This window comes from Lactuca virosa, chromosome 4, assembly GCF_052849685.1.
Source record: "Lactuca virosa cultivar CGN04683 chromosome 4, Lactuca_virosa_CGN04683_v6, whole genome shotgun sequence".
Taxonomy (NCBI): Eukaryota; Viridiplantae; Streptophyta; class Magnoliopsida; order Asterales; family Asteraceae; genus Lactuca; species Lactuca virosa.
Window position 1 is genome coordinate 67,061,368 of NC_136429.1, and position 27,914 is coordinate 67,089,281.

Genomic DNA, 27,914 nt, shown 5'->3' on the forward strand with positions numbered 1-27,914 from the left:
TCACTAATCAAAATGAATACTGAGAGTTTTATCAAATAAGGATCAGTCATGCAAGACAATTTGGAGGCAAGATCATTTTAGCATACAGCTTTTCTGAAATCCAACAACCAAGCCAGTAACACCCATAAAATTTGAGCCAAATTAAAACATTTTAATTCATTCAAAAGCCATTAAGTTCATACACCTTGTTTTCAAAATAGTTTAAACATCAGAGTATCCCCCAGAACCATATCACATAAATCATAAAACATGAGGAGCGGTACGATCACGCCTTCGCCTTGCCACGATCTCCTGAAGTACCTGAAACAATACATTGAACTGTAAGCCCGAAAGCTTAGTGAGTTACCCCCAAAATACCAACCACACATAAACATACTCATAACATATCACAAATAGAATAGCCATGCACATCGGGTCTGCCGTGTGACTGGTCCGCCCGCACCGGGCCTTCAGTCCACCTGGTCCACCCTCCGAGTCTAGCCATGTACATCGAGTCTACAGTGTGATTGGTCCGCCCGCACCGGGCCTTCAATCCACCTGGTCCACTCTCTGAGTCTACAGTATGACTGGTCCGCCCACACCGGGCCTTCAGTCGGCCTGGTCCACTCTCCGAGCCTCGGCACGTCTGGTCCGCCCTCTTGGGGCCTTCAGCCTATCCGGACCGCTCGCTGGGCCTTCGGAATATCCGGTCCGCCCTGGATATGTTGGCCTACAGCACGAAGCAGGACCCGCCTCAACCCAACCCCCGTCAAACAACCATGTGCACATAAAACAACTAATCACATAACAAACCTTAACCAGACAAACAGTCTAACAGATCACATAGCATATCAACATCCTAACCAGGATTCCGACCTAACCGGTCACTAGCATAACATTACCCTATATACCGGGTACCGACCTTAACCAGGTCACTAACATAACACCATCCTTCACCACAGAACACTACCAAAGAACCAATTCCATAAATACCAATATTACCAAAGTACCCTTGGAAGTCAAACTGGTCAACTATTGGTCAAAGTCAAAGTCCTCAGTCAAAGTCAACCTTCCTGGTTGACCCTACTCGCCCGAGTCAACCCGTCGACTCGCCGAGTTCCCATACTCAGAAAACTCCCATAACACGACTCAACTCGCCGAGTCGCCCCAAGACTCGTCGAGTTCAACGATCTCGGAATCCCATCCTGTCCAACTCACTGAGTCGCCAACCGACTTACTAAACCAAAGCTTTAACCACAAGAGGTTGGGTTCTGCGACCAGACTCGCCGAGTCCAAGAACAGACTCGCCGAGTCTAAGGCAATCTTCAACAGACTCGCCGAGTTGTTCTTCCAACTCGTCGAGTCCATGCACATGTTCATACAACTCGTCGAGTACACCCATGTGACTCGCCGAGTCTCTTCGGTTCTCAATCCATACAGAGGCTTTTCGAGCCATGCAGGGGCTCCAAACTGTAGATCCACTCTTCTAGGGCATAACCCCTACGTAAAGTTGCAAACTTTACGTGAAACCAAGGAGTTAAAGGTCCAAATCACTCTAGGGCTTGGGTTTAAGACAAAGGATCCCCTCAACAAACCCAAAGGATGGTGCTTTATGCTTTCATAGCTCAAAACTAACCTAGATCCGGAGTTGCAACCTCAAATCTAGCCTCTAAACCCGAAATGGATCACAAACAAACTAAGGAACCCCAAATCAACCACCATGGATGAATCTAAAAAGGAAATAGCTTAGGATAAGGGCTTCTTACCTCTGAGATGTGCCCAACTAATGTAGATTCTGGATCTACACAAGCCCCTTGATGCTAGCCTCTAACTCCTCAAGCTTTTTACACCAAACTCTTCTTCCAAGCTCCAATCTCCTCAACAATGAAGTCTCACACGAAAATTAGGGTTTTTGGAACTCTCAGGGGGATTAGGAGGCTGGGAGAAGGACATAAAGTCCTTTAAATAGGGTGCAACCCTCGGGATTAGGGTTTTCCTTCTTCAGCACCAACTCGTCGAGTCCAAGTCGCCGACTCGGCGAGTTGGCCACTTAAACCGCGATAGAATCCCGCTCCGACTCGGCGAGTAGACGGACCTACTCGTCGAGTCCCTTTCCTAAATTTACACTTTTGGCCCTTCATTGAACAATTGAAATTTGGAGTGTTACAACTCTCCCCCACTTAAATTAGGCTTCGTCCTTGAAGCCTACTGCAGTATACGCTTCAGAACAAACCCCATGCACTGTAGACTCCGATTTCTCAATCAACTCATGCTCTTACAAACCCTACTTCTGCATCTCTCTCAAAATGGCTCATTCTCACGTGGCATCCTTGCCACTACTCCAAGCCGACCATCGGCCTTTCAACTCAATAGCACTACATATTAACCACGTATTACCCGATGATACCATCCCTTCAAATCGGGAACACACCTTCGCGCCCTGCGAACGCTAGATACCACAACACCCACTGAGCTCTGCCAAGACACTAATCCATCTTCCTTCGCCTAAAATTGGCGATAACCCTGATAACTTGCAACTTGGAACGAATCCTGTTCCACCCTCTGGTTCTATCCCTTACGCGCTGCCAGGATACCGCATCCTTCGGCTCCCATAACCCATCAACCAAGCATATCGCGTAACCACTCGTACCTGGCCCAAACAGCCTCGGGCTGGAATACCAAACACACCAGGTCCAATCAATCATAGGGTCCGGTCATCCTCATGATAGAATACCCCAGATTGAAATACCTCCACATACATAGCTCAAGCTTACATCCATACTCGGAACTAAGGACCTTTTCCTTGCGTCACCCTCGAACCCTTCGGTTCGACACAACGGAGTGCAACCCACTCACACATCCCTATCACGATCTCTAGATCCTTGACCTCTGACTGTAATATCCTTATACAGTCCTCAGCACCGGTCCAGACTACTCATGTGTCTGTTATCCTGCTAACTCACCTTCCTCTGTCCCAGTCTCCAATCTGGAACCACTATCCTCCTCCTCTTCCAAGGCGACTGAAAACATGCCTGCGCATCATCCAACATTGCCACCACCTCAACGGGCATCCAACCCGTATGTGCTTCCATATATCTGGTACCATCCCAGTGCTTACTACCAATAACCGAAGCACTTTCGATCATCCTTTTACTCTGTTGCCTTCCTCTCAGAGGACCCACACTCCTTCCAGAGCTACATACCCTTCCTTTCCAGGAAGTCTACTCAACAACCCTTACCGCACCTATAAGTGCCACTAAGCTAAACTCCATTCTACACTATCCATGTAGAGCAACTGCTATTCTCGGACTCCCATATACTCCGAATTCGATCACATAACTAACAAAGCCCACGCACGGCCTCCAGCCAACTTCATCATCATGATCAATACTTGGGGCCAGACCATATCGATTACTATTGCATGGTGACATATTCACTCATTCTCCTCCTACCGATCCACTAACACATACAGAGTCTTCAGCATGACCGAACCGTCTTTCCAGGCCTTCAGCCTATCTGGACCACTCTCAGAACCTTCAGCATGTCTGGACCGCCCTCCTGGGCCTTCAGCCTGTCTGGACCGTTCCCCGAGCCTTCGGCCTGACTGGTACGCCTTCCGGCCTTCAGTCTATCCGGACCGCTCAAAACTATCGTACATCACCCTGAACCATCCTTCCCGGGAATCTCTCCCATGCAGTCTGTTCTAGCCCTCTTGGGGTTCCAAACTCCAGTCCCGATCCCGGAATCCTTTCCATGGCCTAAACCCAAGCCTCACATCGACCAACTACCTTACCTGAAACCATGGTTTGTTCCCTGCCCCACTTGTCTACCACTTGCTCCTACCAATCCGCACCCTCAACAAGACACTGCTGAAATCCCACAGCTAACCATCCTTGGATGCATGTTGTTTCACCGGAGAAGTTTCCAATTCTCCCCCACTTAGTGCACCGACTACCAACCACCAATACCCAAAACCGTCATAGCTTAATTGCCCTTACTCCATATATTCCCTCTTAACCATGATCCGACTCCCTCGGAAGTGAGTAACCTTCACCAAATAACCTTTCCGCAATCGCACACCCGAACTCCAAGAAAGTTGAATCTCAGCTGAACACTTCTCACATCGAAGGTGCCATACCCGGCAAAATGTCATATATCCTACCTTCCGATCATCTATCCTCTTGGATGCTAACCAACTACAACTCCTAACTACTAAGATCCTCGATCATACTATGATTCATGTGATAAAGAAGACGAACAGATTTGCTATATCACACAATCAACAAGAATACAAGATATCAAAATGGAAACATACCCGCAGCTGCATCCGGCTCTGCCCTGAACTCCTCTGCTGTAAGCTGGAATGCGCGTCCCTGAGCCCTCGGAGGCTCCACTCCATCCTGACCCCTGCCAGTAATCCTCAAAGTGGCTGGTGTTGGAGCCTGCACCGATCCTGCAGCAAGCTGTGGACAGTTGGCCCTCATGTGACCAACCTGATGACAGTGATAACAAATCCTCATATCCTGAATTGGGCTGACTGACGGCAATCCCTCGCATAATGCCCCTCTCTCCCGCACTTGCGGCATGCACCACCGGACCTACAAACTCCGGTATGACCCTTCCCACACTTCTCACAAGTGTGGCTGCTCTGACCCCCAATCCTGGAGTCAACGGTTTTGAACCGTTTCGGCGCCGGCTGCGACTGCACCGGGGCCTGCCTCTGTTCTCGCAACTGGAACTCAATCTCCAACTCACGCCGCATGGCGGCCTCCTGCAACTCTAACAAGGTATCACATCTCTGCGTGGACACAAACTGTCTAATATCCCTCTTGAGCATACTCATATACCGGGACATCTGAGCCTGCTCCGACGCGAACTTCGGGCAAAACATCGCCCTCTCGGTGAACATCCTGGTGATCTCCGTCACCGACTCTGAATCCTGCTTCAGCTCCAGGAACTCCTGATCCAACCTCTCTCTCTCAACCCGTGGAACATAATGAGTGCTGAACATCTCCCGAAACTGATCCCAAGTAACTGCAGCCCGCTGCGCATCCGAATAAGATCCCATAGTCAACCTCCACCAATCCTTCGCCCCGAGCCTCAAAAGGTTCAGAGCACACCTCACCCTCTGATCTGCAGGGCATGAACACGTGAAGAAACAACCCTCCACGTCTGACAACCATCTCATAGCAATGATAGGATCCTGAACTCCATCAAAGGTAGGGGGCTTCGTGTTATCGAAGTCCCGATACTGAAAGCCCCGACCGGCTCCACCCCCTGCCGCTGTTACAGCCGCTGTAGCTGCCGCGGCAGCCGTCTCAGTAAGAGCTGCATAACGATCATCGAAGTACTCTCTCATAGCGGACTTAATAGTCCCAAACAACTCCTGGATCTGACTCCGGACAATCTCGACCACCTCCTTGCGGATGATCTTCCTGACCCGATCCTCTGTCAACATTGGCCCCTCCTGGCCGATAATCTCAGGTGCCACTGGGGCCTCCTGCTCACCCTGTCCTGATCCCGATCCGGATCCAGTCACGACACGCCTCACATCCTCCATACTGCAATACACCAACAAGATCCTCAGATACCTCGCATAACCTCCGAGAACTAACCTCTAACCAACAACCTAGGGGTTATGACTTCCTTGACATGTGTATGGGTCATGTGCTTTCAGTAGTACGGGCCCATACTACCTTCCACACCTACCCATATTTGTCTCAAGTATCACCACAACACCCTAATAATATACATCACACAACGAATGCTCAATATCTCATAACTGGCCTCCCGACCTCACACAACCCACCCATCCATGAAACTTCCACCAATCCCTGCAGCACTAGTGTATGCTAGCCATACATAACGCTGGAACCTATAGACTTTCGAATATCCAATCCTACCCTATACCCTAATCAATAAGAACAGAACATAAGGCCAGATCAAACATTCTCGGGCTATAAGATCTTAATTATATACAGCTGTGATGCATACACAAGACAACTACAGTAATGAGGTCAATTTCACATAAGGGAAACCCTAGGCTAGCAGGGATCATGTAATCAGGCAATTCTATCATGCAATTTCCTGAAGATCCCTAGCCTAGTACTAGCATGTTGTTCTAACATATCACATAATCAAATAACTTGCATGGTATTTTGGGGTCTACTTACTGGCTCCGGCTCATCGTACCTTCTGCGTCCTCCTTTACTTATTTCGAAAACCTTTTGAAAACTATTTTTGAAAATCTCTCCTTGAATTGAGACTGGATTCACACGAATGTTCCTCCAATTCACTCAAACCAAGGCTCTGATACCAACTTGTAACACCCATAACATTTGAGCCAAATTAAAACATTTTAATTCATTCAAAAGCCATTAAGTTCATACACCTTGTTTTCAAAATAGTTTAAACATCAGAGTATCCCCCAGAACCATATCACATAAATCATAAAACATGAGGAGCGGTACGATCACGCCTTCGCCTTGCCACGATCTCCTGAAGTACCTGAAACAATACATTGAACTGTAAGCCCGAAAGCTTAGTGAGTTACCCCCAAAATACCAACCACACATAAACATACTCATAACATATCACAAATAGAATAGCCATGCACATCGGGTCTGCCGTGTGACTGGTCCGCCCGCACCGGGCCTTCAGTCCACCTGGTCCACCCTCCGAGTCTAGCCATGTACATCGAGTCTACAGTGTGATTGGTCCGCCCGCACCGGGCCTTCAATCCACCTGGTCCACTCTCTGAGTCTACAGTATGACTGGTCCGCCCACACCGGGCCTTCAGTCGGCCTGGTCCACTCTCCGAGCCTCGGCACGTCTGGTCCGCCCTCTTGGGGCCTTCAGCCTATCCGGACCGCTCGCTGGGCCTTCGGAATATCCGGTCCGCCCTGGATATGTTGGCCTACAGCACGAAGCAGGACCCGCCTCAACCCAACCCCCGTCAAACAACCATGTGCACATAAAACAACTAATCACATAACAAACCTTAACCAGACAAACAGTCTAACAGATCACATAGCATATCAACATCCTAACCAGGATTCCGACCTAACCGGTCACTAGCATAACATTACCCTATATACCGGGTACCGACCTTAACCAGGTCACTAACATAACACCATCCTAAATACCAGGATGCAGATCTAGCAAAGCAATAACATAGCAAACAATACCCGGATTTTCATCCGATAAAGGGTCGGCCTTGGTGCCGTAGACCCTGTCGATATAGTGAGGATAACTCACCTGCAATTACCGACTGAAAAGATAAGACCAAGCTGCTCCGACCACCGACACGATCTTCACCACAGAACACTACCAAAGAACCAATTCCATAAATACCAATATTACCAAAGTACCCTTGGAAGTCAAACTGGTCAACTATTTGTCAAAGTCAAAGTCCTCAGTCAAAGTCAACCTTCCTGGTTGACCCTACTCGCCTGAGTCAACCCGTCGACTCGCCGAGTTCCCATACTCAGAAAACTCCCATAACACGACTCAACTCGCCGAGTCGCCCCAAGACTCGTCGAGTTCAACGATCTCGGAATCCCATCCTGTCCAACTCACTGAGTCGCCAACCGACTTACTAAACCAAAGCTTTAACCACAAGAGGTTGGGTTCTGCGACCAGACTCGCCGAGTCCAAGAACAGACTCGCCGAGTCTAAGGCAATCTTCAACAGACTCGCCGAGTTGTTCTTCCAACTCGTCGAGTCCATGCATATGTTCATACAACTCGTCGAGTACACCCATGTGACTCGCCGAGTCTCTTCGGTTCTCAATCCATACAGAGGCTTTTCGAGCCATGCAGGGGCTCCAAACTGTAGATCCACTCTTCTAGGGCATAACCCCTACGTAAAGTTGCAAACTTTACGTGAAACCAAGGAGTTAAAGGTCCAAATCACTCTAGGGCTTGGGTTTAAGACAAAGGATCCCCTCAACAAACCCAAAGGATGGTGCTTTATGCTTTCATAGCTCAAAACTAACCTAGATCCGGAGTTGCAACCTCAGATCTAGCCTCTAAACCCGAAATGGATCACAAACAAACTAAGGAACCCCAAATCAACCACCATGGATGAATCTAAAAAGGAAATAGCTTAGGATAAGGGCTTCTTACCTCTGAGATGTGCCCAACTAATGTAGATTCTGGATCTACACAAGCCCCTTGATGCTAGCCTCTAACTCCTCAAGCTTTTTACACCAAACTCTTCTTCCAAGCTCCAATCTCCTCAACAATGAAGTCTCACACGAAAATTAGGGTTTCTGGAACTCTCAGGGGGATTAGGAGGCTGGGAGAAGGACATAAAGTCCTTTAAATAGGGTGCAACCCTCGGGATTAGGGTTTTCCTTCTTCAGCACCAACTCGTCGAGTCCAAGTCGCCGACTCGGCGAGTTGGCCACTTAAACCGCGATAGAATCCCGCTCCGACTCGGCGAGTAGACGGACCTACTCGTCGAGTCCCTTTCCTAAATTTACACTTTTGGCCCTTCATTGAACAATTGAAATTTGGGGTGTTACAACGTGCCTATTCTAGACACATCTCCCGTAAGTAGATCAATCAGTATTATAACTATAATTACTGATAAATCTTATTTATACATTCATAACAACGAATATGAATATAAATATAAGTTACAATGAAAGAAATATGATTGTAGCTTAACTTAACAAAAATCGGAAGATTGGACTGGTAGAAATTCGACTTGAAATCTTCTCCTAATTGATCCTAAATGCCTAGAGCTTCGCTAAGCTAAAAAAATACTCATAAATCCCAAGAAAAGACCTCGAAATCGATTATAAAGAGATGAGAGAGTTTGTGAATGGAGCGGGGAAGAATGAGAGAGTATTGAGCTGTTTATTGGCGATTTTTTGGGGTGTGCGTCGCGCCTTTCATGGTGCACGCCGCACGCTTAAGGCGACGTCTCCCCCATTCGTTTTGTGCCATGTGTCGGATTCTTTGTGGTTTGCGTTTCTGATGGGTTTTATGTACTCTAACATCCCTATGGTGCACATACAACCCTAATGTTTTGGATCTAAGTTTTCTCTAATTATACATGCAATATTGGTTTCCAAAGCAAGAAGCCTAACTAGCATACAAAATGTGGTATATGAATCATATAAACTAGTTAGAAGAATACATCTTGTTGTAGCTTGTTGTATTTGGCCTCTAAGAACTTAGCACCTCAAGTGTGATGCCTCAAATGGTTCACAAAACACCACCAACAATTGGAGAACTTGAGAGAAACGTTGGAGGCACTCAAAATCGGCTATAGTTTCTCTAAGAAGACTAGTGTATCCAATTTTAGGCCAAGGGGTTACATATATATATATATATATATATATATATATATATATATATATATATATATATATATATAGTGTAGAATTCGAAGGGTTATGTGTAAACCCTAATTCTTACACTTGGGCTTGTAATGGACTAACACTTTATGGATCCTTACATAAGCTTAGCCCATCACTAATCAATCATGGATTATTAGCCCAACCTATATGTATCATTGATTTACACAATCAGTCCCTGTATATTTAATTAGTCTCTTTTGATCACTAAATTAATTCCAAATTAATTAGTTATTGATCAATACTAATTAAATAATATGATTCCTCAATTAATATATTATACTTATAATATATCAATAAATCATAAATAACATCTTTCTCAAATATCCATCCTATCAGATAGTTTTGGTGAATGCAACCCAAAATAGACCATGCTACTCTCGGGTCAAGTACATACTAATTATAGTTATGGGCTTAGACACCTAGTCCAACAGTCTCCCACTTGGATAAGTCTAATAACTATAAATGCAAGTAAGACTTAAAACCGACTAGCAATTGTAGCTCTTAAAAGCCGATGTCTAACTCTAACGTGCCATTTTAGATAATAGATCATATATTCCTCCATTCTAGATATCGTATGGACATGAGACATGGATTATAATCATTCTCTCTGTCCATGTGTTGTTTCCCGATTTCCGATTTATGACGACCGACTAATTGAACAAATCAAATCAGTCCAGGCTTGGCCAAGCGCTTAGGGTGTCATCACTAAATCATCGAGGGGACTACATATATCGATTTTATCCCTCTTAAGGTAAAAGGACCGGATAAATTTCGACTCTTATGCTTGCTCTATTTACTCATCAAATCACACACAACAATATGTTTATAACACCAAGTTACTCTTGCGTTTACATATCATCAATGTGCAACCGACTTGTAAACTGCAACTATACATTGAAACTTTTTCAATGACTTAGAATTATACTTAAACTTGTAAGCATAATCATATTCACTAAACTTTTAGTAAATCATGACGAATAGTCTTATTGTTCTTTGTGGTGGACCTGACCAGTGCACAACAAGTGTACCCGATCCCCTAGTCCTTCAGTTGACTCACATATACATGTGAACAAGGAACTAGTCTTAATTTCCCAAATACGAAGGTTCTCATTCATCATACAATACAAATTGCATGATTCCAAGTTTCTGTCCAATTGAAACTTGGTGATGAGAATCTTTCCTTATTTGGTAAATTTAGACACTACCACAAACGAAAGAATCAAATCCATATTGCTAAAAATAGAAACATACAAAGATCAATTTTCACAAATGTCATTGCAAGGAATTATAAAATAAGATAAAATCAAATTTTTCTTTATTTATAAGACTGTGGAAAAACTTTTCCTTACAATTCAATTACAAATGAAAACTATGTTACTACATATTTCTAAGCAATCTATCATAACTCCTAAGTAGCAGCTCACAATTCTGATCATCGAATCATGCGATCGAAATCCATCTCTTCGTGATCAGACTCAGCCTGCTGTTTCTTTAAGCTTCCTTTCTCTTCTTGGATCCTACAAAACATCAAAATTTGATTTTCATCACATCATGTATTAAGAATCTACAAATAGGAACTTAATAGAGTTAGATAGTGGACTTACCTGAAGCAGATTCATACACTTTGACTTTACCATCCTTGTGATCCTTCAGGTAAATAAGGCAGCTTCGCAACCAATGCCCTTTCTCTTGGTAGTAGTAACAAACTGACTCTTTTGGAATGGCACACGGGACAATCTCAGACTTAGTCTTTCTCTTTACCATTTGGTCTAATGGTTCGACCATGGCCGATCCCTTTCCCTTGGGAAGAGAAGACTTTTCTGGACTTCCAATGTTTCCATTGTCAATCTCCATGGAAGTTTGGGAAGTAGATCTTCCAATCAAATTTGCATTACCAGTGCGCCAAATCATTTCTGATTCAGCATCAATTAGCAAATAGGTAAGATCAATAAGGATCACGTCGTGATCTGTCATATAGTAGTCTTTAACAAACTCACTATATGACTTAGGAAGTGAATGAAGAACCAAGTCAACGACCAGCTTCCTAGGGAACACGACACCCAACATTCCCAGCCTGTCAATATGCAGCTTCATGTCCAAGACGTGAGCACATACAGACTTTCCATCTTCATGTTTTCTTGCCAATAGGGCCTGAGTGACCTTGAACTTTTCAAGTCAACGAACATGTGGGTCAGGGTGAATAATTGGAGGATTTGGAGGAAGAGAAGTTACACTACATCACGAAGAAGGGATTAATCTTTCACCTCGATCGTCTTGTGGAATATCATCTTGATAAGGAAAGCTTTTTCCAAAAGGATAAGGTAGACCATAGTTGTTAGAACTAGACATCTACAAAGGGATAAATTCAAGTTAGTTGATTTAAGTCTTTAATATAACACCCAAATGAAATATTAAGGCTAGGACCCAACAAAATATTCTACAATTTGGAAGAAGGATGCCGTAATCCAATTGTAAAATATTTGAAGGTTTTGGTTTAAGACGTCCCTATTGTTTTTTTTTTTTTTTTTTGGATTTCTAAGTGCGTAAGCTGTCATTTCACCAGATAAATAGGGACTTTTACCTATTTTAACCGGTGCTCATGCCTAGTCACCAGCCAAAGTGGATACTGAGTCAACTCAAGATGAACTCGGATGACACGTCAGCGAGTCAAGGGAGAGTTGCTTTACTTGGGCCCTAAGGATTGGTATGGTCCTATAGTATATAAGAGAAGGAGCTGTTGGACAAAACCCTAACACTTCATTACAATTTTCGGCCAAACACAAGCTGACAACCACTCGACAAGAATCCATTTATCCATTCACTTAATTCCATTGAGCCTACCCCACCACCCTCACCAGACTTAATAAACTCGATAAACTCAAGAGACAGGTTGAACCTAAACGATTTGCACACCTTTTTCTGCGATTGTGGAGAGAAGATAGCGGCGTAAAAAACTAAGGTTGATCGTTTGAAGGATGAGATGGGTCGAGAGTTTCTTTTGTTGAGGGTGGATGTGCTCAACATGCAACAAAGGTTCAATCACATTGAGAAGAAAATCAAATCTATTTCTTTGTTGGTTGTGGGTCTCGTCGTTATGGGCGGAGCTTTATTAGGGCGTAGGTGTAATGGTAATCTAATGGTGGTTGTAATGGGGATATTTTGAAGTCTTGTGTAACTACGACAAAGATTTTGTTAACATATTATATATGGTAATCGATGAAGCCCTGAGAAAATCAGGCATGTTTGGTTTATAATCATTTTCTTGTGTTCATTGTTTGTTTAAGTTAATGTTGATTAAATTTTTTTGGTGAACCCTCTATGACCGTTAGTGAGCCCAAATTTGGTTCTCAAGACTATTGAATCAAGGTAAAAACCAATATTGAACCAAAATTTTCTGAAACTTTGGACATTCATACTCTTTCATATAAACCTGGATTTGGTTGATTCTTCTTCCTGCGTCTTCTTTGTTGGGCACAAGAATCAACTTATTTGGAAAAGTATAGCCTGAGTAAAACTTAAATTTTCCAGACTTGTTTTTTTTTTCTTAATAGCCATGTGCAAAAAAAATATCTACTTTAACTCTCTCATATAAACTCAAATTGAGTTGATACTTTTGCTATGTGTTGTTTGATGTCTTCAATTCATCACGTAATAAGCAACCTCTTTTTATGTACTTAAGCTTGCGTTCTATAGCCTCAAACATGGGTTTTTACACACACAAAAATGATAAACAATAGGTAACCTGATATATCAATGGTTTAAACTAAAAACTTAACTCTCAACTCTGAAGTACAATATCCATGATTGTATGGGTATACAAACTTTTTGGTATGTTGATGGGTCTTAAAACTTATCATAGAAATGAGAGAGGCTAATGTCTAAATGTATACTCCTTGATATTCACCTAGCAAAGCACCCTATTAGGGTAATTCACTAACTCTACCCAACCATAACCCAAACAACAATATGAATCGAGCATATTAACATACAGGATTTTGAAATTGACCTTGATTGATTTCATAATTGGTTTTGATTTTGTAAAAGTTGATGTGGGACTCCTCAAAGTTAAGATTTAAATGAAAATGAGTTACCCCCTTAAATAAAATTGACGGAGCTTTTATATGGGCATCGATGTGGGATGTGCGTCCCTCGTTGGAAAAATAGAACACATCATATCGAAGACAAGATTCAACTAGAGACCTTAGTTATAAATTCACAACCACATGAACAAGTTGCTACTTATGCTAGAATTCCGCAAAACTTATTTATAATGTTTTCATAAAATATATATTTTTTTAATAATTTACACAAATTGGTTCGGTTCGGTTTTACCGAACCAAATTTTTGGGTTTTGAAAAAATAGAAACCAAACCATCAATTTCATGTTCGGTCTCGATTTTTCAGTTTGCAATTCAGCTTTTACTCATCCCTTGACATAAAAAGTTTTCAACATATTAAATTTTAATGCTTTGACCACCAATTTTAATTTTTCCTAATTATATGTCATGTTTTTTGTTTTAAATTGTCATGTTTTAATGGTTAATCACATGAAACCAGTTATTTTTGTTTATCCCAGGATTGATTAGGTATTCAAAACTAGATTACATGTGTCAATTTTAAAGTTTCAAATTTTGACATGTATCAAATTTAGCTCCCCGTACAGAGAAGTTGAATATAAGCTTCAAGGATCGTCTTGTAACTAATAAGAACTATTCATTTGGGATTTGTTGAAAATTTTATTATTTGTTACTTTCGTTCTATGCATGATCGAAGTGGGTTTTCGCATTCATATAAGACAGGTTCTAGATACGAGCACAATGGAAATAAAACCAGAGATTTGTTCTTAATAAAGGGGTATGTGTGGTAAGAACTAGCCCGACAAAAACAGAACTGGTTTGACTAAGAGTATTGAATACATTTAATTATGCACACTGATACATCACAAAAGAAAACTCTACAATGTGGAAACAACTTACCGCCTAGGTCAAAAAACTCTACAATGTCACTCGGTCACTCCCTATTCCACATAACCTTGCCCAATATTCTAAATAACATGAGATGTGGCTTGACAGCAACATCAAATCCTAAGCTTCAAGAAAAATGGTGAGTCGTGATGTTTTTTAGGGTGCGACTTAAGGCATCAACTTTGTATATAATTCTTAATTTTATATATACATATATATGATTTCTACTATTATTCAGTTTTTTATTATAATTTATAATTATATAAATACAAATGACTTAAGACGGTGTTTTTTTGGCGTGGCGTCAGATGCAAGTCTTGGAGCAATAACGAGCTTTTTAGAACATTGACATTGCCTCTCATCCTAACTCTTGACTCTTTCTATTTTTTTCACTTTTTTTTTCTGCCCTTCTGCTTTTTGCAAACACATTTGTTAGGATGACAACAAAACAAGTTGAGCACTTCAGACAAATATCAAAACTAACTTCAGTGAACTTGCGGAAATAAAACTTCTGAAAAATGTAAATCAAGTGAACACAATATTTAACGTAGTTTGGTGAAGGTGACCTATGTCCACAGGCGAACGCGCGCGCACGCGAGAGAGAGAGAGAGAGAGAGAGAGAGAGAGAGAGAGAGGATTTTATTAATTTCCAAGAACAATTACAATCACACAAAAGTTACACCTCACTTGAGTTCTAAAAACAAAAGAATCTCTCTTGCTTGCTAACTGCTCAAAAGGATGTGTTCTCAATCTCACAATGATTACTCTCTTGAAATTTCTTTGCAACTAACAATGATGGATATATGAACTTATTTATAGGCAATCATGGGAAACCATAATTATGATGGGTCAGACCCATCCATAATTAGCCCATATAGGAGATGTCCTAATTTCCAACCATTCACAGAATGTTATGTGGGTGCTTCTAGAATCTTCGACCTCATGAGCATCAACCAAAACACATGATGACGCATCATGTATCACAATGGCACATCAACCACGTGGAACATCCTCTATGAGCATCTTCATTCTTCTGAGCAACATTTGAACAGTCTTGAGCATCCTAGTGAACTTGACATCTGAGTGGTGCATCAGGAGCAATGATGGTGCACCATGAACCTTGGTGGAACATCATGTTCCATAATGGTGTATCCACCTCTTGAATGGCATATCTTGTCACTTGGTGGCATATCATGTCGCTTGGGGGCATCTCCTGTAACTTGGTGGCATATCATGTCATTTTGTGGCATATCATCTCACTTGGTGGCATATCAAGTCACTTGGTGGCATATCATGTCACATTGTGACATCTCCTATCACTTTGGCATGTCCTATCACTTAGTGGCATATCAAGTCACTCTGTGGCATATCAAGTCACTTCGTGGCATATTCTGATTTCAAAGTGGCGCATCCAAGCATAGGATGGCGCATCTTGATCATAGATGGCCCATCCATGCACCAGGATGCTCCATACCCCCTTTTAGAATATTTGTTTCTTTGTCAAGAGATCCATTCCCTTCTCAGATGATTCATTCATTTGTCACATGCTCCATGAATCTCAAGTGCTCCATGTTGGACAAGACTTCATACCCCAACACACGTTTAGTGTTTCAACGACATGATGCATTTACAAGGTTTAAACTTTAACCTTCTAACTTAACACGAATTTAAGGTGAAAATAAACAGGTGAACACAACATGACATGTTAAATAAGATGGACGGATTATGGTGAAATTCTCCCAACAAATTTAAAATTTCAACTCAACACGAACCCAACACCACATGTTTGTATAAAAGGGGTGTATTTGAATGATTTTCACAAGATGTTTGCATAAAATTGGGCTTGAAAATTTTCCCACTTTCCTTCCCTCCCATTCATCTTTGGGTTAATGACCTAAAAAAGGTAGCGAACTTTGATCTTTGTCTACATTTAGGTAATTATGTTTTTTTTTCGTTCACATTTGACCATTGAACTTGTTTGACCTGTTCAAAATAGGGTAATATGACTGGTAATTATGGTAATATTACTCTATTATGAACAGGTCAAACAAATTTATTGACCAAATGTGTACGAAAAAAAAAACATGATTACCTAAATATGAACAAAAACCAAAGTTTCTTATCTATTTTGGTAATATTAGACAAGAACCGTCTCAAGGACTATGCCCTCGAATCAGGCTCTGACAATCAATGAACAATTAGGTTAGGCTTGGTTTAACCCAGTTCAATCTCGGCTAGTCATAGGCTAGGTTGTGTTGCTAGGTCTTTAAAGCACATACAACCTAGCTCCTTAAGCGTATACAACCTAACCCCTAACTAGCTGGGCCTAAACTGGTTGACCCAAGACTTGACCATTTCCTCATACACAAAGACCGAACAACCCAATTTCATGTCACATCAATAGATCTTATGACTACTTGCACTTAACATAAATAACTCAATATTACCAAAATGGGTAAGGAACTTTGGTTTTTGTCCATGTTTAGGTAACCATATTTTTTTCGAACACATTTAACCATTAAACTTGTTTGACCTGTTCATAATAGGGTAATGTTATTGCTAATTACCAGTCATATTACCTTATTTTGAATAGATCAAACAAGTTCAATGGTCAAATGTGTACAAAAAAAACATGGTTACCTTAATGTGAACAAAAATCAAAGTTCCTTACCTTTCTAGTTCATTAACCCTTCGTCTTTTCTCTCAAATAAGTTTTTGATTGCTATGGGTCTCTAAAAACATAATCTTGCTAAAAGGAATCAAATGAGTTTAGCTATCAAAATAGAGCCGTGTAATCTCTCTCTCTCTCTCTCTCTCTCTCTCTCTCTCTCTCTCTCCAAATTATCTTCAACGAACTGAGCCCTTAATCTTCATTTACTCCCATTCCCCTTCAGCGAGTTGTCTGAAGGAGAATGGAGTGGAGATAATATTCATAATTAGCTAGAACAAAGACCTGAGTGAAGGGGCAAATTTGCAGTAAAATAACATGCAGATTTAGGTATAACCACAAAGATTGCTTAATATGTCAAATTAGCTAGCTTGAGATTTACATAAGCCAAACAATGGTAACAGCAAATCAATAAGAGTTTGCAACCAAATATAAAAAAGCATTAAAATACAACTAAATTGAAGTTTCAAAATCAGTACCATTGTAAATAAATTTACGCATTACACTCACGTATGTGTGTATGGACAAGGAGGACACGGAACAGCAGCCCAGCAGGTACTGCAGTTGCATTTTATTTTAATAGTGATTTTTAGCCATCGACTCACTCACAGTGAGTGTGGACACCCTCCTCTCATCCTAAGGGCACAGATAAAAGATTGTAACACATACAAGAAGCTTATGAAGGAGACTGGAAATCAAGAAACACAACATAGCGCATTACAGTTCATCATTGATAACAAAGATGAAAGATCTTGCAAGAAACAAGTAAGTATATACCACTATCCACATTAAGCTTCACAACCAATATAGCCACCCCACCCAACTTGATACACACTAACCTGCAAATCATCATCATAGTTGACTCGGCCGCCTCTTCCCTGCATCTGTCCTCATTCTCTTAACAGGGTTTGCCCAACCAACATTAGCTTGTTGACCAACCAGTTGTTGACTTTGACCTACCACTCTACTTTGACCCTGACCCTGAACCGGGCTCCTAATCCCCCGAGCAATCGGCGAAACAGGACCACCCACACCCAACCCCCCACCATTCCCAGGTCTCACCACCCCAGACTTCTCTCTGTCCTTTCTCTTCTTTTTACATATAACAAGCTCACCTGGATGGGTCAACACTCTAGGACCAGGTTCTTCCAGACCATGAGCCGGGGCTGCACCCCTACCGAACCGTGTCTCTCTACTCGGGATGGAGTTGGACCCACGTGGAACCGGCCTTGGGGGTAGACTCGGTTCGGGCTCGACTTCCATCATTGGTTTTGGTCGCTTGGGTGGCAGCAACCCTCTTGGAGATGAGGAAGAAGCCATGGACCCAGAGAAACTCAGTGCACTCCTGGCTTCTCGGAAATCCGTATCTGGAAATGCAATCTTCATTATATCGAAAAACAAATCATGCACTTTCCTTGCTTCGGACCTCACCTGTTTATCAGAATTAATACAATCAGACAAGTCAGTCAAAATTGGTCAAACCAGTTAAGGCTTCATACATGATACATACCTCATGGGAAAATCCAAAATACTGCATTCCGCCTTTTAACATAAGCTGTACATCAGCTATCAAATCCATAACTCCATTGTAGTCCAAACGGTCAACACGAAGCTCAATCTTGCGTAAATCAAGAAGATTGTTCCCAGCACTGCCCCCGGGACTTCCGGTTCTCTTCCACAAATCAGTTAGCAACGGGATAATTTGCTGCCCTTCCTTATCAATTCTCCTCTGGATCTTTGTGATTACATTTTTACACTGCAAACCAAGATAGTCATCAGTCAACATAACATATTCGATCAAGACCATTGTTAATGTAATTGTAATACGTACCCTTCTCTGTATAGCCTCAGTCATGATGGGTCCACTTCCATTCTTTACTTTCACTTCAGAGTGCGAGTGCTCAGCATCTGAAGGTGTAGATATGGGATTAGGTCTGGATGGTTTCCCAGGAACATGAAGATTGGCCTTGTTTGGGATTTTCCGGTTAGCCGGAGGAGTTCGTTTGGCCTTCAACGAGGTCGAGGGGTTGCTATGATGATGATCATTCTTGTAAGTGTTTTTCTCTTGAACCAATTTTTGTTCAGGCTGAGTATTATGCATCTGAGTCTTCCCAATGCCATGTAGTCTACGGTCAGCTTGAAAGGAGTCAACACGAAGGAGAGAATCAACAGCAAGCCTCGGTCGAACTCGAATACTACGTTTCCGTTTTATTTTTGGTTGTAACACCTGTTCATCTTCATTTTCTTCACGGTCATGGTTCAAACTACCAGATCGTTGAAGTTCCATATGCGATTCTCCAGACATGGCAATCTCCCCTTCTTCAAGATCATCATGCTAGTTATTGCAATTTGCATATACAAAAAACAAAAAAGTTAGATACTACTATGCAAGTAGCATGATTTTCTTTCTTTTTAAGTTTTTGATAAAAGAGGCATACCAATCTTTTGGAACGAGGACCTGGCCGGGATTCTAATGCAGAAAGTGAACCGAATTTCTGGGAAGAAATAGAAGGCACTGGTACTGGGATGACTCGTCTGCTACCTGAAGATGATCCGGAAGAACTAGATCCTTGTAACCTATGATTGTGTCTAGTACTAGGATGATACTCGTCATCTTGTGTGGTGGGTACCTCATTAATGACAGGTGTTTCATCGTCCTCTTCAGAATCGCCCCCATTAACCATCTCTTCAGATGTAGCTTCAGAGAACTCCTCTATGTCATCATCTAGTTCAGCATAATTCTTCTTTCCTTTATATCTTCCCCTTCTTTTTTCATTAACATCAGACGCCATGTCACTTGGTTCCACACCGATATTATCCGTGTACAAAATGTTTTTAGGTGGTTTTTTAGACATACGCGCAACTGTAGCATTCACTTCCCGTGTACTGGCACGAAGCCATTTAGGTACTTGATCGTATCGGGTCATCTCTTCAGCCCAATCGAACTCCTCATCCATTTGATCAAAAAGCTCAACTTCCTCTTCGCTTCTCGCAATCATTCGGTTGACTTCTTGTAAAGAGGGGACATCGTGTACAGTTTCTTGATACCTCTCTTCATCTTTCAACAGTGACTCCAAAGTTGACCGTCTTTCTTCATGTGTTGTTCTCTGGTCAAACCTTCCAGCATTGATGACTTCATCAGCCATATCAATTTTATATTGTTGGATGTTGTTTCTAATGAGACTCTCGATCGACCCTATGTATCGGTCTTTACCCGCCAGGTCATCGTCCGAGTCGACACTACCTCCGTTTCTGAAGTTATCTTCCTTTTGATGACTCGAGACTTTATCAACCACAGCTTCCATGTAGATGACTTTGACTTCTCGTGTTTGACCAATACGGTGGGCCCTAGCAACCGCTTGTTCTTCGTTTTTAGGGTTTGGGTCAGGGTCGTATATGATCACTGTGTCGGCTGTTTGAAGATTTAGACCACGTCCAGCTGCACGAATGCTCAGCAGAAAAATGAAGCAATCCGTATCAGGGCTATTAAAGTCAACAATTGCTGACTCACGGTCTTCCAAGCTCGTTGTACCATCGATTCTTCTGTAGACAAGTCTACGCCACTGTAAATATTCCTCCAAAATGTCTAGAAGCTTTGTCATTGTGCTGAAAAGAAGTACTCGATGCCCTGTTCTTTGAAGCTTTATCAGGATTCTATCAAGAACCCATAATTTCCCACATGATCTCACAAGAAAGTCCTTGGAGAAATCGTTGAAATACGGGTAGTTAAGTAGAGGATGGTTGCAGGTTTTTCTGAGCTCCATGCATCTGTTGTTTAATGGCTTGAATGTTTTAGCTTGGTACATTGAACTCTTTTGAACCTTTCGTTTCTCGTCTTCCGGGTCGACACGGATAGTACCCGTGGCCTTTATCCAATCGTATACCGCACCTTGGATAGCCGACATTTTACATCGTAACTTGATTGAGATCTGTGATCAATGATTTTTTTATAAAGGGTTATTTTATATTAAACCAAATAGCAACGAACAAACTTACTTTGGTGGTGTTTTTATGAAAGATAAAAGATTACCTTTGGAGGAAGTGAACCTTCTACATCTTCTACACGGCGCCTGAGCATGAAAGGCTCCAAGATTTGATGAAGCCGATGGATAATGATGACTTTTTTCTCGGTTTCCAACCAATCATCTTCATTGTGGGCGACTTCTTTTTGAAAAGGCTGTGAGAACCAATCATGAAAAGCTTTCTTATTGTCAAATACTTCAGGGAGTAATAGATTCAGTAATGACCACAGCTCTTTTAGATCATTCTGCAAGAGAGGAAAAAATATAGCACTTATTAAATTATATCATATTATGGTCAAACTAAGAATGTTGACCAGAGAGTTAACAGACCTGTAAGGGGGTGCCTGTGAGAAGAAGGCGCCTCTGGCAGCGGTATTTGTCAAGGTCACGAGCCAAAACGGATTCTCTATCTTTCATTCTTTGTGCTTCATCGATGATTATGTATTTCCAGTCAACTCTTGCGAGTTTTGCACGGTCAAACATGATGAATTCATAGGTTGTCACAAGGACATTGAATTTCATAGCACAAACCTCCTGAAAGCAAAAGAATATGTAAATAAAGAATTTGAAATGGGAAAAAGAAGACAAGCTGTGAAATCTTACTTGTGAGAATAACTTTGATCGTTGATCTTTGTTTCCGACATAGTAAATGCAGGACACATTTGGCAACCAAGTATGTAACTCACTCTGTAGAGAAAAATCAAGGTTATACAAGAACGAAAGAAAAAATTTATTAACAGGAAATTAATCAAGGTTAAGTCAAGTGAGTGAAGCAACCTTCCAGTTAACAAGAACTGCATTTGGAACAATTATAAGATGTGGGCCATAATTGCTTTTGAACTCCATCAGATAAGCAATCAAAGCCATAACTTGTACAGTTTTCCCAAGACCCATTTCGTCTGCCAATATGCCATTCAACTTATTGTTATACAATGAAAGCATCCACTGCAGTCCAACCTGGAAGGAAAACCAATAAAGGAATTATAGTTTTAGATAAAAGGAGAGCATAAATCTATCTTCTACTGCATCTAATGAAAAATAAAAGGAGCATACAAGTTGATAGTCACGTAAAGTTCCTTTCCGCAGCATTGAGGGTTGTCGTATGACCCTTTCACTCACAGCATGTGCAAGAGTATAATATCTGTTGACAACAACAACAACAACAACAAGAAGCAAAAGATTTACAAAAACCATCTTATAAGTTATAATAAATCATCTACTAGCAATAATCAATAGGAGCTTACTTGCTGACAGAAGAACCATCCTGAGGTGCATTCATTTCAGAGAAACGATTTCTTATTAAAACTTCTTCCCTTGCACATGATGCTGCAGCTCTCACTTCTTCTTCAGATAAACCCTTTGTTTTTCAACAAATTCAAATCATAAGTTATATATGAGATGAAAAATCGTAAACACAAAAGTAGAAAATACCTGAGCTCTTGCTGCTACAGATGCAGCATTTGCAGCCTCATCTACTTCTTGTTGATTCTTGGCAGCTGTAATTTTGCCTCCAAGTTTATTTAAATAATCTTCTGTCTGAGACAAAAACGAGGAAAGAACCTCGTATCTCTCAGCAGCTTCACCCGGGACACTAGTTTGCTGTTCCATAAGAATCTCTCTATACCTTTCCACATCGTTATTTTTCAAAGCCTCCATTCTTTTACTTCTATCATCATCTCTATTCTTTGAGAACTCCCTCAACATCTTCTCATGGTACTTAGCAACACCCCTGTTTCTAGAAGTCCGTGCATCACGGATGGCCCAGTGAGATTCTAGAAGCTTCTTACGCCATTGGAAGATTGATTTCAATTGTTTTTCCCTAATCGCCCTCTGAGCAGCTTGCACTTGTCTGTTGAGCTCCATACGTTGTCGCTCACATAGTCTAACAAATTTCCTATAGGGTCTATCTGGCATAGCCATTATTTCTTGTTGCTGTTGATCAACTTCATCTCTTACACGTGCTTGTACGTCTTGTAGTCTGAGTTTCTTTTCCTCAATTTGTAACCTCAAAACAAGATCTGGCCTTATCCTTTTTCTCTCTAGATTCAAATCCAGCAAACCGTTGATCTTCTTTAAATTCTCATCTCTCCTTTTGTTAACCACTTCAGTACCTTCCTCAAGAAAAAGATCTTTCACATCATATGCTAGAGATAGATTGTTATTGTTATTGAGCATCATACTTGATCCGAAAGAATCGTGTTTCCGAGTGAAGAAAGGAAAGTCAAACAGTGGACCATGGTACTTTCTAGAAGGGCCAGGATCTTTTGTTTGAGGTAAGTTTCCAGGTTGTGAAGTCAATCTAGATTGGACAGTTTCAGGGACAACATCAGGTCCTGATGCAACTGCCTTACCCTTGTCTGTTACACCTTCATTTGCCTCATGTTCCTGTTTAGGAGGGAATGCAGTAATTCTCTGCTCTTCTTTTGCAGGGGGAGGAACAGATGGAGTTTCCTTTATTATAGGTGTGGCTTGTGCAATAGCTGTTGCTTTATCCTCATACGCTTCTCTTTTCATGGTGTTCATTCCAGCAGACATAGTCACAGCTTGAAGATCCTTGTTATTGGACTCCACAGGGCTTCTAACTGAAGCTTTATCATGGTTAGCTACTACAGCAGGGGAAGCCACCTGTTGCAACTGTACTTCAAGGGGAGGTGGGGCAATAGCTTGTACTAGTTCACGAGGCAGAGTTCTATCTCCTTTCTGCCATCAAGTCAAATCCATAAGTCCACCAAAAAAAAAGAGAGAATATTACCCAAAAAAAGTAGCCTGAGGGGTTATTTCTTTCTTTTTTTTATCATTAAGCCCATATGGATAAAGTGGTTGAATGGGTAATGATGTATGTCTGAATAAAGTGTCGTACTGAATGAACCGTCGGAAAATGAGTAAATGAACATTTTACCCTTCTGTATAGAAATGATGGTAAATAACAGATGACTTTATTTAAGAACACTTATAAATCAGAGTTTACTTTCTATAAATAACAATACAGATGAAAATGTATTTAATTACAATAAGATTAGCAACTTAGATTGATCATGAAATTTAATCATAAATACCATTAATAGTAGTTTTAACCGGACATAGTAGTTAAGAATTGTTTTGATTGTGAATAAACTTCAACTCTAACAAATATGTTGACCTAAGAAGGTCTTACACTAGTTTTGATCTTAAGAAGCTATTAGACTTCAGTTTGCAAAGATGATTATAAGAAAAATATCGTTAAAATAAAATTTTAATTTAAGTAAAAATGATTTTGGAGGTTGCAAGTGTTTGAAATGTTCGAATATGTAAATGAAAATGGTCTAAAAATTCAAATTCAAAAAACCATTAAGCAAAGCTTTTTCAGATCAAAACTAATGTAAAACCTTGTTAGGTCACCATGAAGGGAGAACATGAGAGGAGTTGTCTGGAGAAAAAAAAAAGGGGGTAAATAGGTAAACAAGTAGTGCCCAAATACATTAAGCCAAGTTTTTTGCTTAACCCAGTAAGCTATTCTGTCCGAATTAAGTTAAAAAACAACAGTGATATATATATATATATATATATAGAGAGAGAGAGAGAGGGGGAGAGAGGGAGGGAGAGAGTTGTCCAGATGACGTGCTTAACCCATTAAGCTCATTAAGTCAGAAAGAAATAACCCCTGAGATGATAAAAGAAAAATATATTTAAAAAAAAAAAAAACAAGTTCTGCAAACCTTTATACGCCTGAAAGCCAGAATCTGGGCTTTGAGAACATGTAGTTGCTGCTTTGTAAAGCCTGGGTGTGGTTGGCCTTGTGGTGTTTGTTGTTTCTGAGATGTTAAAGGGTTTTCCAATCCAACACCATTAGCTGAAGCTGCAGGAGGCTGTGGAGAAGACCTATTCATCTGCTGCCTAGCATGCTGTAACTGCAACAGATGATCTGGACCCAGGCTCATGTTAGCAGGTGACTGTGGGGGAGGCATAGAAGACACTCCACTACCACTAATGGTGGGTTGCCTAGGTGGCAACTGATTCATGTTCTCCCTCCCATGAATGGGGAATTGCTGACCCTGACTTGCATTTGAGGTTGAACCCAGATGAGCAGGTGACATTGTCTGCCTTGCTTTTGTAGAGCCTGAATGCCCAGACACATCACTACGGGGAGAATTTTCGTTTGTCAGTTGTGGAGAGGTGACCTGTTGTTTTGACATGGAGACCTGTGGGCTCATGTTGCTTTCGTTGACTTTTTGTTGACCAAGCATCTTAGACTGCATGAGTGGCATTAGTTGCGCCATCAGATTAGCATTTTGAGGAAGTGAAAGATCAATGTTACGTTCAAGAGCCATAGCCTGCATTGCCTGCAGTTGAGCAGCCATTGACATCTGGCTGTTTCCCATATTATGGACACCCTGTTGAGCTTGTGGGGTTTGCATAGGTCTTATATTATTCCCTAGGGATGTGGGAATGGCAAAATGCTTCTGATTCTGATTTTGACTTTGACTTTGGTCAGAAACTGTCTGGTGGCCTTCCTCCATTGGCTGCTTCCCTCCAAGGCCAAAATGGTCAGGTGGTTTCCCCATCATTCCCATTTTCATTTGCTGCTGGGCTTGCATGACAGGAGATGACTTCTGTTGGGCTTGTTGGGCTTGTTGGGCCTGTTGGGCTTGTTGGGCATGGAGGGCATATTGCATGTAAGCCTGCTGCATTGGATTCATCATGTGTTGATCAAAACCCTGTCTCATATTCTGCCCTTCCTCTTGGCCATGCTGCTGAGCTACACGTTGCATTTGCATAGAGCCAGAACCCGAGCCAGCACCACCTCCTAATACTCCTCCTTGCCGAATTCCAGATTGATAGGCTAATAAAGCTTCTCTCCCATCAGGGTTTCGAAGTAACTGTTGTTGCAAAGACTGCATAAACAATGTACACACACATCAAAACCATCTGAATTAGATCTTTGCAGAGCAGTAACATAAAAGTACTCAAAAAAAGTTCAAAAGTTAGCGGCGAAGTCAGATTAATAGGACACATTTGTCCACGGGTGCATTTCAAAATCTTTTTCTTGGGAGTACAAAGAAATTGCAGATTGTTTACAGACCTAACTCTAGCTCATTTAACTTAAGAAATCAAGTTGACAAGACACTTTAAGTGAGTACAGTAAGATACCACACCAACTTTTAACATAGTTAAATATTATACTTCCAAGACTGATTACCTCGTTCCAGCTTTAAACAGAGAAGGAGAGTTAAAATGGTTGAAACACAGACTATAGGTTTGTTCAAATATAGTATCACAGCCGAAAAAAGTTACTATCTTCTGTGGCTAATTTGGTAGAATATGATGACTAGATCAGTTCTATTAACAATTTGAACAGAGAATGATGACTGTGTGCCAAGATTAACTTGAGCTAATCTAAAGAATCTTCCAACTGAGTGTGCATTCAGTAGCTAATATCAGTGATCAAATCAGCACAGCAAGAAAAAAAAAACCCTAACCTGTCTTTGCTGTTGATGCTGCTGCTTCATCGGATCAAACCCCAAATGGGGCGCGGACACTGCTGAAGATGAAGAAGACGGCGATGCAGATGAGGACGGTGGTCCGGGCACCATGTTTCGCCCATGGACACCCCCTCCCTGCTGAGCCCCACCACCAGATTGCATGCAAAAATTGTACGATATCTTCTATGAGTAAAAAGGAAAAAATAAATTGCAAAACATAAAAATCGAACACCGTAATTAATCCAAATCCTTCCAAATTAACGCTGTCGTTTAACCCTCAACGACCACTCAAGTCTCAACGGCCACTTTCCCTCTCTAAAATACTAAAATTTTCCTTTCCCGAAAAAGAGAGAAAAAATCGACAATTTGGCAGAATTTCAGAAATTGTTTTTTTCGCACGAATCAGATCGTGTGGGCCACTAGTGCGATGGATCTTGAAGACGGCGAGCCACCGAAGTTACCGGAAGAATCATCTGATTTGCGCGCAGGCTCTCTTTCTCTCTCACCTAGTGGTGTGTGGAGATTTCACGCCCAATTTCATCAGTCAAACCCTAGAACTGTCTAATTTTCACCCCATTTATTTCTGATGGTTTGCGTGTAGGAGGAATATATTGCTCTGAGCTCTCTTTTTAGATGGTCCCACAATATTTGGTTAACCAAGGTTGGGGTTCCGTAAACTCTAGTTAAATTGGCTGTGTCCCATCAATTACTATACTTTTTCTTGTCTTAAATTGGCTGGCTCGAATACTTTTATCATGGTTTTTCATTTTTTTCGTCTTTTTATCCTTATAATTATTGTTTTTATGTATTTTTAATTTACTTATCCCAAACCTAATGCATATTCATGGTTTTTCATTTTTTTCGTCTTTTTATCCTTATAATTATTGTTTTTATGTATTTTTAATTTACTTATCCCAAACCTAATGCATATTTAAAACTATTAATTTAATATTTATCATTATCTTACTATTTAATATATTTTATTTATTCTATTATCTTTATTTTCGTGATTTAAAAAAAATATATTATTTTTTGACCCTTCATTTAAGATGCCTTTTATTATAAATAAAAAAGTTAATCATTGATGAGATTTTTTTTAAGATATTTATAAAAAAAAAAAAAAAAAAACTTTTCAGGGTTATCTCTGATTTTATAAATCCTTTAGAAAAATTACTTTTTCCAATTTATTTTTGCAGTATTATATATATATATATATATATATATATATATATATATATATATATATATATATATATATATATAGAGGAGGGTTCAATTGAGAAAAAAAAAAGGTTGAGAATGGGGGAATCATTCTCAGCCACACATTTATTTTGCCGCAAAACACTTAGGCGTACCGTCGGAAATGGATAACGGAGAAACATGTTTTCCAACCAAATATGTTTCCTTAAACTATGCTAATCATTACCTTAATATACACAAAAACATATTTTT

The 27,914-nt window shown here is 40.9% G+C and overlaps 1 protein-coding gene across 1 annotated transcript; it reads right to left on the minus strand.

The window, feature by feature from the left end:
• Nucleotides 1-17,413: 17,413 nt before the first annotated feature.
• LOC145105124 (chromatin remodeling ATPase BRAHMA-like) lies at nt 17,414-27,045 on the minus strand. The gene is made up of 13 exons (XM_079042256.1): nt 26,460-27,045; nt 24,699-25,874; nt 22,435-23,703; nt 22,248-22,360; nt 22,057-22,144; nt 21,781-21,960; nt 21,607-21,690; nt 21,334-21,537; nt 21,012-21,248; nt 19,420-20,910; nt 18,813-19,316; nt 18,492-18,737; nt 17,414-18,412 (listed from the first exon to the last, which is right to left on the minus strand). The coding sequence occupies exons 1-13, from the start codon at nt 26,622-26,624 to the stop codon at nt 17,834-17,836; spliced, it is 6,336 nt and encodes a 2,111-aa protein (XP_078898382.1). The 5' UTR covers nt 26,625-27,045; the 3' UTR covers nt 17,414-17,833.
• Between the last annotated feature and the right edge of the window lie 869 nt (nt 27,046-27,914).